The 12,140-nt window shown below is 33.7% G+C and overlaps 2 protein-coding genes across 3 annotated transcripts in view; one reads left to right on the forward strand and one right to left on the reverse strand.

Annotated features, from left to right (window-relative positions):
* Nucleotides 1-234: 234 nt before the first annotated feature.
* Nucleotides 235-5,176, reverse strand: LOC144851574 (L-2-hydroxyglutarate dehydrogenase, mitochondrial-like). Its single transcript, XM_078709099.1, has 10 exons — nucleotides 4,911-5,176; nucleotides 4,330-4,466; nucleotides 3,985-4,136; nucleotides 3,629-3,760; nucleotides 3,329-3,491; nucleotides 2,917-2,954; nucleotides 2,387-2,551; nucleotides 1,719-1,876; nucleotides 1,374-1,505; nucleotides 235-1,290 (listed from the first exon to the last, which is right to left on the reverse strand). Exons 1-10 carry the CDS (start codon nucleotides 5,075-5,077, stop codon nucleotides 1,095-1,097), a joined length of 1,440 nt encoding a protein of 479 aa, XP_078565225.1. The 5' UTR covers nucleotides 5,078-5,176; the 3' UTR covers nucleotides 235-1,094.
* A 309-nt stretch (nucleotides 5,177-5,485) lies between these two features.
* Nucleotides 5,486-12,140, forward strand: part of LOC144851927 (ATP-dependent RNA helicase TDRD9-like) — an 88,498-nt gene continuing 81,843 nt past the window's right edge. For both annotated transcript variants that reach the window (XR_013614243.1, XM_078709590.1), the window contains exons 1-14: nucleotides 5,486-5,800; nucleotides 6,336-6,463; nucleotides 6,909-7,054; nucleotides 7,693-7,914; nucleotides 8,217-8,339; nucleotides 8,524-8,604; nucleotides 9,363-9,521; nucleotides 9,678-9,781; nucleotides 10,260-10,315; nucleotides 10,516-10,582; nucleotides 10,805-10,889; nucleotides 11,071-11,128; nucleotides 11,356-11,460; nucleotides 11,809-11,906. Coding sequence is in view for 1 of the 2 variants with exons in the window: in XM_078709590.1 (XP_078565716.1) it covers nucleotides 5,616-5,800; nucleotides 6,336-6,463; nucleotides 6,909-7,054; nucleotides 7,693-7,914; nucleotides 8,217-8,339; nucleotides 8,524-8,604; nucleotides 9,363-9,521; nucleotides 9,678-9,781; nucleotides 10,260-10,315; nucleotides 10,516-10,582; nucleotides 10,805-10,889; nucleotides 11,071-11,128; nucleotides 11,356-11,460; nucleotides 11,809-11,906 (1,617 nt within the window). In the remaining variant the exon portion in view is untranslated. The remainder of the gene's footprint in view (nucleotides 5,801-6,335; nucleotides 6,464-6,908; nucleotides 7,055-7,692; nucleotides 7,915-8,216; nucleotides 8,340-8,523; nucleotides 8,605-9,362; nucleotides 9,522-9,677; nucleotides 9,782-10,259; nucleotides 10,316-10,515; nucleotides 10,583-10,804; nucleotides 10,890-11,070; nucleotides 11,129-11,355; nucleotides 11,461-11,808; nucleotides 11,907-12,140) is intronic.

The raw sequence follows: 12,140 nt of genomic DNA on the forward strand, positions 1-12,140 counted from the left end.
TTAGATATTATTTTGGTTTGGTCCTGAAAATGTTTTACTTTAGGGAGGTGTCCATTTACTGTATAAGAAGTGCAGATGGTGAGGTAAAGACACAACTTTGCACTGATTACTAGCTGAGTTGGAGTATGTTTCCAAATGTGATGTTGATCCCAAAAAAATAACTGGGGTAATAATGTGAAGCGCTTGAAAGCATTGTGCAATAAGCGCTAAAAAACAAGTATTATTATTGTTAATAATAATAATTTTATTTGATTACAAATTATTTCCATAATTATAAAAATACAAAATAAATAATTTCTAATATACTATATACTTTATAATTCACATCATTCTAATACTTTAGTTGCTTTTTAAAATTAAATTAAAAATATAAATTATAAAAAATAAACAATTTATTATATAATATAATTCACATAATTTTAATATTCTATTTGCTTTTTTAAAGCCCAATTTGCACCATGTTGACTGAAGACGGGTTTGAAACTGTATTATACCCATTCACACCACCTATAACTCCATAGTTCAGTGCTTTATAGGGTGTGCTAGCCGGTATGTGTAAACTCCAGTTTGCTATGCAATGTGAAAAGGGTATTAGATGACGATATCAGTATTGAAATCAATTATATATTCTTATAATAATTATGTCCTGAGATGTTAATACTAGATCCATTACTAGCCTGATAGGAATGATCAATATTAGCATTTACTACCGTGGAATCATGTTTGAACATTAATTTAACAAAAACCATTATTGAAACAATTAAGGATTGTCTGGATATGATGCTGGCTCGTTTGAGACTTTCACCTGATTTAGTCTTGCTTTTGTTTATGCTAATGAGGTAGACAAGCCCAATCTGCACATGCTCAGAAATAATTTTACGGTTGGAATTTTTTTATAGGTGGATAAACCCTACTGCACCGTGTGGTCTAGATCCTTGGTTTACCTATCTGTAGTGAGATAGCTAGGCCACGATAAGTCCAAGCTGGGCAACATCCTATACTGATAACAGCTCAATAAATCCTTGATTGAAAGGTGCATTAAAAGTGAAACACAACAACAACGTGTGCCAGAATATAATATATATAAACCAATGTTATAAACTAAAGGAATCTTCCACTTTATCTGCTACCATCTTGGCTATAGACAAGGATGACGTGGCAGCCGGCGAAGGTGCATTTCTAACGTGTAGTATCCTCTTTCCTAAGTCACCTGATCCAATGTCAAATACAAAGTCATCCACTAAGCTGCCGTCCGGGCCGAGGGCCATTGCTCGCACACCAGATGGGCCTCTGAAAAAGAGAACCATTACATTTGATTGTAGACACTCTGTATTTTCTCTTAAAATTACTCAATACGATAGTCGTTTACTTACCTAGTAACATCTTCAGGCTTCAAGTCTGGTATATATTGCTGTAGTCGTTTCACCTGTGCTGAAATCACAAAACCCCTGTACATTTCCTTCATGCCAAATGTCAAGTGCTTCAGTGCGAGTCTTCTTAAACCACTGTGAAAAATGATTAGTTGTAAGTATTGCTACCTGATTATTAACTAATTGACTTAGCATGATTCCCAATACCATTTTCAAAGTGTCAGCCACTGATCATAACTGGGCCCTCTGGGAGACCAGTTTTTGACTGAAGTGGTCACCCAGTATAAATAAATAATAAATAAAACAACAAATTTAAAAAGTAGTTTTGCAAGAGTAGTAGTTACTCACCTATAACTTAAAGCATCAAATGTATCGCTAACGTTAAAGTCGGTTAATTTGTACCCCTCTCGTTTAAACGCAAGCACTGCGTTCGGTCCAAGCCAAAGGTTACCGTCCATACGAGGTGTGAAATGCACTCCAAGAAATGGAAATCGTGGATCAGGTACCTGTACAATATTATTTGAATATATCATTATCTTCAACTATATAAGCAAAAACTGAATTAATATTGAATATATTTATTTATTTATTTATTTAACAGTGGTGGCCCCTTTTTAAAACTTTAAATCCTTTGTGATTTGAGGGGAAAAATGTAGTCTCAATAAAATACAGTCTCACCTTTTGATGAAAGACAAAGATGGATGGTTTGCTTTATTTTTATTATCTGGGAGACATACAGTATGATCATCTTTGAAGGGAGTTTAACCTTAAGCTCTTTCTACACTATCAAACTTTATGTGACAAAAAAATGTGATGTGCCCATATATGGACATGATGATGTCATATCACTACCATATTTGGGCATCACTACCATATATGGGCACACCATGTTTTGTCAAACTAGTTTGATAGTGTAGACAGAGAATTTGGCTATGACATCAGACAGCACATAGATAAAATGACAAGAGGAGGTGGTACAACGCACACAGCTTTAAATAACATACTACTTTACTTACAGGGTAAATATTGCCCCTTACAAGGTGTCTCTTTTCAGGTTTTAAAAGAAGGTAATCACCACGGAATGGAACGATCCTTGGATTTGGTTGACATCCGGACAGAAGAGCCAAACGATCAGAAAGTAGACCTCCGCATGTTATCACATATCGACATTTAACCTTTTTCTGTAAAACAACAACGTTTTTGACAAATCCACTAAATAAGTATAGTAAATGAAAATGTTTGTATCTATTATTGTATTAAATAAAATATAAAATGAATTATTTTGCACAGTTCATAATTTCCTGCTGTTGATTTCAATGCTTAGGTTGGTCCTCATTTTATGCTCTGTATTATTTGTATGGCATTTGTTAAAATAAATGTTTGTTGAATTTTTTTAATAAGTATTACTTACCAATGACAAACGATCCAATCTAATGCAATAAGACACAGTATCAAATCTATGTATTTTACCCACGTAATATCGCTACAGTACATGATAGGAAACTGAAAAAAATTTTTGCCATGTTTTTTTACAAATTGTACTTACTCCATGTTTTCCTTCGACCAGAATAGGATACGTCAAGCCTTTTCATGTAAAACAAAATAAACAGTTTTATTAAGTTTCATCTTCAAGCACCCATAGCTTAATTTTTAATTTTACAGTAGGCCTATGTCTTTCAACAGATTACAATGAAAACCCAGGAGTAGTTTTAATAAAGTCATTTATTATATCCTCAGTATCATGTTGACTGTATTTTAGATTCTTTGTTTCAAGCTGCTACCAAGAAGTGTACTAGAACAACAGGTATCCGAGAAGACTAGAACTATTATATTCAAGAAGAGTTTTGAATCTTTGCCAATTTCACTGCTATGATTTGAGGCCACTCAATTCGACTCACTCAAGAAGTGACGGTATCTTTAATAAGGTAGAAATTCCAAAAAAAAAAAATTACCAGTACCTGTATTTGTTGAAGATTCTGATTCTGTTAATATACGGAAATTTGTAACATTAAATTCTGTGTGTATGTCGCCACCTAACGTCTTAAAATGCTTTCCAAACATACGTGCCATTTCACCATAGTCAATAATTCCAGTGTTTGGAGAAAATATTGCTTTTACACCCTGTAAAAATTGGTTAACATTTCTGTCAAAAATTCTTCAAAAATTGATGAAATTTTGAAATAGCGGTGGCCACCTCATGTGCTATGTGGAGTATTGGTAATAGATTGATCAGATTGGATAAGGATATCTTATCTTACCGTACAGTAAGGCTCTCTTTCTTTAATGCCATCTGGTCCTACTATCTCCAATCCCTCCACATTATTTATAAGCCCTCTTTCATATAATTCATCTAACCTAGGTACTTCGCTATCATTCAAAGCAACAATCAACTGCAAAATAAAAGACAAATATTGGAAAAATTTCATCTGGTTTTACAAACGTTTCGAAACGTTCTGTAAGTTCGCTTATAATTTTTTGGTTTTTACAAAAAGAAATTTTTGTTATAAAAGAAAAATGGTTTGATCTTGTAAATTATACAAATATCTTTAACCAAAATATAATATTAGGGAGACACCTATCTATCTTTCAACATTTTCATACCGGTACTACGCACCTTTCCGACTTTTTCGTAACCTATATTATGCTTGTCGCAGTATTGGTATGTAAGTTTGACACCTTCAACACAGAGCTTAGCCTTCAGTGATCCAGGCGCATAGTAAATTCCAGCATGGATTACGCCACTGTTATGGCCAGTCTGGTGGAGAGCTATAAAACAGTAATATATGAAAAATGAAAGTTAGTGGTAATAATAGCCTTTTCTTTCTGTGTAACAGAATTACGTGCGAATTTGTTTGCAAGTGTTCTCAATGCATTTAGTATAAGGTACAAAATTACGTCAGAGTAGGGCAAACATATGACCAATTTACAACACATAACATGGTTATATAACGCCACAAACCTAACTCATTTTCTTTTTCTAAAACAGCTAGTTTTATATTTGGATGTCTTGTGATGAGCTCTTGCGCTGTTGCCAATCCAACGATGCCACCACCAACAATACATGCATCATAGTTATCATCCGACACCGTGCTTGAACTAGAATAAAATTGGTTAAAATGGGTTTTTAAACACTGCGTTGTTAAAAAAAAATGAAAAATAAGGATAAAATCAAAGTTTGAATAGGCCATCATTAGTTTTACTTAAATTATTCATTTAAAAATTATTTATTTAAATAATGATTACACTTTAAATTAAAAAAAATAAATGTTTAATAACATCTTACTGATGATAATTTATTTAGGTAAACCTTACAAACAAATACAGTTTTGATATATGATACCACTGATTGGTTACATCAGAATTGAATATAATAAATATTGCACTGGTCTTAGTCTTTGCCCAAAAAAAATAATAAAATGTATTTTTTTTTTAAAGATCTGTCCTGTATCCCTTTTAGAGTAAAATGTGTAAATAATGTTTCCTACTCATATTGTATTTTGTAACCATAGTTGTGTATACTAGGCCCTAGTAACTTATTACCTTTTCTGTCGTTTGTGAACCCATCGAGGACCACCATTTGCCGCTGTTGAGCAACAAGAAGAGGGGACTTGTTGGCCTAAGCCTACTACTACGCCTAGCTCAATTCTTCTTCTAAAATTCAACAAGCGATGGTTTTTTAAACATTTTAAACTTTTAATACAAAACATCGTTAACAAAAAATGTATTTAAAAAATAGTTTTTGACTAAAATTAGGCATAGGGCCTAGGTCACAATCCAATAATGATGAGGGGAGAAGCTGCCTGGTGGTTGGTAGTAGGGGAATTAATGTTTTTTTGAAGTCACGGTTGACTGATTACCTAGGTATATCTATGAAGTGTCACCAGTGCCTTAAATCTACAGGCCCTAGTCCTAGTTACAGTTTTCAAACCAATTCAGGGGTTATTATATTTGTGACATATCGGTAAGGCCTACAGTATATTATGAATATATAAACTACATTAAAAACATAACACATAATAACACAAAAGCCAATCATCTCTTCTTTAAACAAATAAATACTCAATCTAGGAAGGGTGGTGTGGCGCGCCATACTCGTAGTTCGTCCATGAGAAAAACAACGAGCAGCTGGCGGAGAACTTCTCTCGTCCTTTTGTCATGCCTCATAATCTCAGTTTTTGTTGATTTCCATAATTAGAATTATATATAAATATAATTCTGTTTGTTATAGACTGTAATAGAACAACAATGAGTCGTTTTATAACTGGTGAACTTTCGATTTCACACATAAATGACTGGTTTACTATCGGAGGACCTCCACCTTCTCGTCCGGCAATAATTCCGTGCACGAAACTCGGTCGACAGGCCCTCGATCCTACCACAGGCGAGGCTGCTGTTGATGATGAAAAACCATTTATTCCCCATTTCAGAAGGTAAAATATTTACAGATAGTAACTGTCGGTTTCATTGATGAGCTAGAATAGAACTTTTAAAATTCAGAGGTGGTGGTTAAATGAACAAAATTAGCTACTGCATTTTCGCACCTTTTCACCAGGCCCTAAGGCCTAGCCTACTAGCTAGCCAGCGCCTACTCTACTACTATGTGTGATTTGAACATATTGATATTGCACAATTTCTTTGCACAAAAGGATATTCTTGCGCAATTTTAAATTAAGCAAGAAATTCTTTGCCATGACATGCATGTTGTAAAAAATGATTATTTTCTTTTGTTCGACACGGTTTTTCTGCCCTTTTTTATTATTAATTTTATTAACAATAAATATCAAAATTGAGACACATATACAGTTGACTGTTGATATATTGGACACAAAGTGTTGACCTAAGGGAAATGATAATATAAGAAGTGCACAGATTACCGTTAACTTAGCTGCCTCTGTCTGAATGGACCTTTATGAAATTGCAGTTTCCAAATCATATTTTTCTGGGTTAATTTTTACTGTACTTTAGGCCCACAGTAGGAGGTGTAAACGCAAAAGAATATGCTGAACACTACAAGAGAGAATATCTAGAAGAACAGCTTGACTTAAAAGAGAGTGAGAATCGAGATAGTGTTTATAATTATGGTGCTATGTCAGGTACATACCTTTAATTTTGTATGTATGATAACACTGTATTCATCCTCAAATTGAGGAAATCTGAATTAGGTCCTCTACGTACCAACGACAGTCACAGTTCAGCAACTACCATGGAAGACAGGGAGGCGGAGATAAACAAATGCACCTGGTTATTCAAATTAACTAACTTGAATTTAACCAGAAACCCATTGACTTTATCAAGAAAGTGTATAGTTCTGTTGTTTTTATCTTTAATTCATAGTTTTAAATTTAATAAATAAATATGTGACATATTCAACAAAAATCTTAGAAAGCTTATATATAATAACAACAAATGTTTAACAGAAGAAATCAAAATACTCCAGAACATTATGCAACAGCTTCAATGCACTTTACAGTAAAAATAAAATTTCTGAAAACTACCACTGAATGACATTATTTTAAAACATTGTGTTTATTAATGCAGAATTGGAAAGTGTCACTGAAGGTATGAGTTCAATGACCTTGCCAGGCAATGTTCTGATGGAGGCAGAGGCTACAAAAGTTTACAAGAACTATACATTCGATCACACATACAATCCAAATCTACCTAGTACGCATTATCGGGAAACGGTATGTGCCACTTTTTAATAACCATCAATTTGATCATACGTAAAATCCAATTCCTCCTACTAGTACTCATCGAGAAAGGGTATGTGCTCTTACGCACTATCAATTTAATCATATGTAAAATTCAAATCTTTCTACAATATTACGCATTATCGTGAAATGGTATGTGCTGCTTTTTAAAAACGTAAAATCCAAATCTACCAAATATCACACCAAATGGTGTGTTCCGATTTTCATAATAATTGTCAAATTACAACAAATTGTCCCCTTTATAAATAGTATCCTCAGAATAGGGGTTGGTGACTGATAGTTTTCAAACATTTATTTCCCCTCGTTTGTTTCACATGAAATTGTCCCTTTTAATAGCGGTGCCCCTGAAATTAGAGGTGTCACTTAATAGATAAGGGGTGTCCTAAAGGAGGCAGTTCTACCATATGTAAACAAAAATCTGGTAGTAATTTTTCCATTCTTAAAACAATGAAACCAAAACAAAGGGGGATTGTAAGTTATAAACAATAAATGAATAAATTAAATTAGTGTTGTTATTGTTTAATTCCAGAGATATAAACAAATACTTAATTACTTGATTCAATAATTTCATTTTCTTTACTCCAATTTTAAACAATTTTTTTAAACCAAAGATTGTCAGTACAATAGAAAACAACCAAGTGACTGTAATCCAAGGGCCAACAGGATGCGGCAAAACTACCCAAGTACCCCAGTTTATTTTGGACCATTATGTGCGAGAAGACCGCCATTGTAACATTGTTGTAACACAGCCTAGACGAATTGCAGCCATCAGCATTGCCAAGAGAGTGAACGCTGAGCGGAAGTGGCAGCTAGGAGGCTTAGTTGGCTATCAGGTAATCATAAAGGCTCATTTACACTAGGACGATAATGATCGACAATAAATAAATATGCATTTCTTCCTACATAAAACAAAAGAAATCTAAAATGTCATCTCCATAGAACTATAGGATAACCATTTATGCTGTCTTTGAATAAAAAAATAATATTTTTTTAAAATCGTTTACATCGTTTGTTTTTATTTTGTATATCACGATATTATTCCTCTTACTAATCATGACCTCATTTGATTTGACGTGTGTCATATTAGTCTATCTATTGCCTTTAACTCCCTTGTAATTATTTACTTGATTTTTAGGTTGGATTGGACAGAGTGGTGACCGAGGATACAAGATTGGCTTTTGTTACTACAGGGGTTCTTCTACAAAAGCTTGTAAACACTAAAAATATGAACGAGTATACCCATGTCATTATAGATGAGGTATTTATCATTTATTATTATCATCCTCGTCATTTGTATTTCATGACGCAATGTTTGTTTGTTTATTCTATTTTCCACAAATAATAATTCATGAAATATTGATGTTGTTGTGACGAGTATAAACAGCGATGACAATCAGAATCGAAATGTGATATTTCAATTATATTTTTTCTTATTATTATAGGTACACGAACGTGATATTGAGTCTGATTTTGCATTATTAGTTGTTAGAAAACTTTTGAGAACAAACTCAAGATCTGTTAAGGTAAGGGTAATACCTAAAATTTCTTTGAATTTATTTTACAGAAAGTGTGTACTTTACCCTAATTATGTTTGTGAATACAACGACCTCAGTACTCCCAGGTACCTCAGTACTCCCAGGTACCTCAGTACTCCCAGGTACCTCAGTACTCCCAGGTACCTCATTACTCCCAGGTACCTCATTACTCCCAGGTACCTCAGTACTCCCAGGTACCTCAGTACTCCCAGGTACCTCAGTATTCCCAGGTACCTCATTACTCCCAGGTACCTCATTACTCCCAGGTACCTCAGTACTCCCAGGTACCTCAGTACTCCCAGGTACCTCATTACTCCCAGGTACCTCATTACTCCCAGGTACCTCAGTACTCCCAGGTACCTCAGTATTCCAAGGTACCTCATTACTCCCAGGTACCTCAGTACTCCCAGGTACCTCAGTACTGTCAGGACTGGTTCACACTATTGAATTGCAATCCAGACAGAGAACTATCCGTTAGCCTAATCGTTCACATTCTGTTATCGGGAACAATAACACTTTCTTTAATAGCCAATCAACCCCAAGTATTCCTGTCAAATAACAATTATAGGTAAAATGACGTAAATGGTGGCCGAATTTCTCAACATAATATCCTAGGCTCACGCTAGCATGAAATTGGCAAACTGCTAGGGTTCGCCTAGATATCCAGATAATTGCAAACCGTTAGTTTCAACAAATATTAGCCTCATTAAGATTATACCTTTCCTCATTTTCAAAAATGTTTACAGGTGATACTAATGTCAGCGTCAATAGATACCGACCTATTCACTAGATATTTTTCCCACCCTGTCGTTGGACGCATGGAACCTGCACCAGTTGTATCGATAGAAGGCAGAATATTTGATGTGGAAGAGTTATATTTGGATGACATTCGACAATTTGGAATGGTAAGTTGACATTTGGGGGATTTTGATGACCTATGACCTAGGAATAAGTTAAAAGTCATGTCAATTGATGTGTTGTTGTGTTGCAGTATAGAGGCATGGAAGAATGTGTTAATTTCCCAGCATGCAATGAAAACAAAAACTGCTTTGCTTTTACAGATACCACATCATGAAGCAGACAATCCTCAGATTGACAGACAGGCATATGACCTAGTTAAGAGACTTCTTTTACATTTTGATGATATGGAAAGGAAGGAACAAGAGTAAGTCAACCAATAGTCTTTATTATAACACACCTTGGTAGATTCTGGTCATTTGATTGGAGGATTGTGGGTCACATGATATAAAATAAATGCTTTATTGCACTCTTTTTTGAATGGTTTGGCCTTTGTCTAGTCTCTAAAAAGCCTCTTAAAAGTAGCTGTGTTATAAAACCATGGAGCTATAAAATTGATAAAACAAATAATGAATTGTTTACATTCGTGCAATGGAACAAATAATTTCATTCTGTGAAAATGTGTTCTATTTTCACACCATGAAATTATTTGTACCATTACACTTATAAATATTATTTATTATTGGTGTACTGTTTCAAATCTATCTATGAAGGAGTCCTAAACTAAAGTATTTTGAGCATGCTCTAAAACATATGAGCAGCGTACATGACTTTTAAAAATTTAAGAGTACACTTATAAAAGTTGTATTTTGTTTGTTTAATTTAAGTTTATGTTGTTGTTTCAGTGTAGAGGAACCGAACTTTCCAGAAGATAGAGGCAGTGTTCTTATGTTTCTTCCAGGTAAACTTTTCTATAATTTGTATATTATTGATAAACAGTAGTTTTAAGTAATTTTTATAGAATGCCCATAAATAGAAATGTCTACATAATAAGATAATTAATCTACATAATTATAATGTGCATGTGTACACTAGACAACTAGAGCTGTTCCACTGTTGAAAGAGTGAATCAATTATTTCTGTATGTTTGGAAACTTGCAGGTAAACCAGAGATTGAAACAATGGATGAACATCTTAACATTTTTAAGAATGAAAGGGTGAATCAAAGGTATGTGGTGTTTAATTATATACTGCATTATTAAACAGATAATGTATGTTACTGTGTTGAATGGGGAGAATATTTTAATGAGTTGAAAGATTGGCTGTTAAATTGAACAAGGAGAAATGGACATGCAATATAACCAGTGATTTACCGTGCAATATGATATACATAATGAATGTTAAAGTTGAATGGGCAGAAAATTTCACAATCTTCTGTTTTCTTTTTCAGAATTGTAATTTTGCCATTGCATTCTGATATCACATCTCAAGAACAGGCCAGAGTATTTTATAAGCCAAATCCTGGATTTAGAAAGGTAAAAAAAGATGATAGCTGTATTTTTGGTGATTGATTGGTGATTAAGGTGCTCATCTACTGATTCCAGTGTCTTGAGTCCAAATCCTGTTTTAATTCTTTTTCTTCAGTGTACAAAAACAACTCCACACCCAGTTCCTTAAAGACAATTTTTTAAGTGACTTTTTTATCTTTATGTTCAGGTAATCCTGTCAACCAATATAGCTGAGAGTTCTATTACAGTGCCTGACATCAAATATGGTGAGATAATCCAAAAGCAAAATATAATATGTGTGCGCAAAGAGTATGTCTGCAGAGACACAGACTAAAAGCATGAATAGAAACCAACTATTGATTTACTGATTTAAATATAAAAAATACTGCAAACAGCTCAAAAGGAAACCATGGGCCACAGTAGCCCAACACAAAAGTGTTAATAATAAATTAAAGGAAATTTTAATTAATTTAATTGTTATTATTTATTTCAGTTATTGATTTCATGCTTGTGAAACACTTGATGTGTGACTATGAGACCAACTATGAAAGCTTAAAACTTTTTTGGGCGTCTAGAGCTAACGCTATTCAAAGAAAAGGTTTTTAAAATCATTTCATATTCTATATTTTAATGAGAACAATTAATTAAGTGAGTGTTTTGTGTCCCACATTTATTCTTTACTTTATATTGCAGTCGACTCTAAAGCGCTATCTACACTATCAAACTAGTTTGACAAAAATAGTGTGATGTGCCCAAATATGGTAGTGATATGACATCATTGTCCATAAATGTGCACATTTACATTTTTTGTCACATAAAGTTTGATAGTGTAGACAGAGCTTTATAGGTTAAAAAGTAAATGTCTAGCCCTGACTGAAAACAATAAACATTTCTATTTGTTAGATATGCCACTACTACCTAATACTTTACAAAGTATAATTCACAGGTCGGGCTGGGCGTGTGGCTTCAGGCCAGGTGTATAGGCTGGTTACCAAACGTTTTTGGGAAGATTCTATAAATGAATATGGTGTACCCGAGATGTTGGTAAGGAAACAAAAATATATTAAAAAGTCTCTTTTGTGTAAGAAAAATAATTTAATAGTATTTGAAGTATTTTGTATATACTAAATCTCTGTCTACACTATCAAACTTTATGTGATAAAAAAAATGTGATTTGCCCAAATATAGACATTATGATGTCATATCACAACCATATTTAGACATATCACTATCATATTTGGGCACATCACATCTAGTTTGATAGTGCAGACAGAGCTT

This window comes from Antedon bifida, chromosome 9, assembly GCF_963402885.1.
Source record: "Antedon bifida chromosome 9, ecAntBifi1.1, whole genome shotgun sequence".
NCBI lineage: Eukaryota > Metazoa > Echinodermata > Crinoidea > Comatulida > Antedonidae > Antedon > Antedon bifida.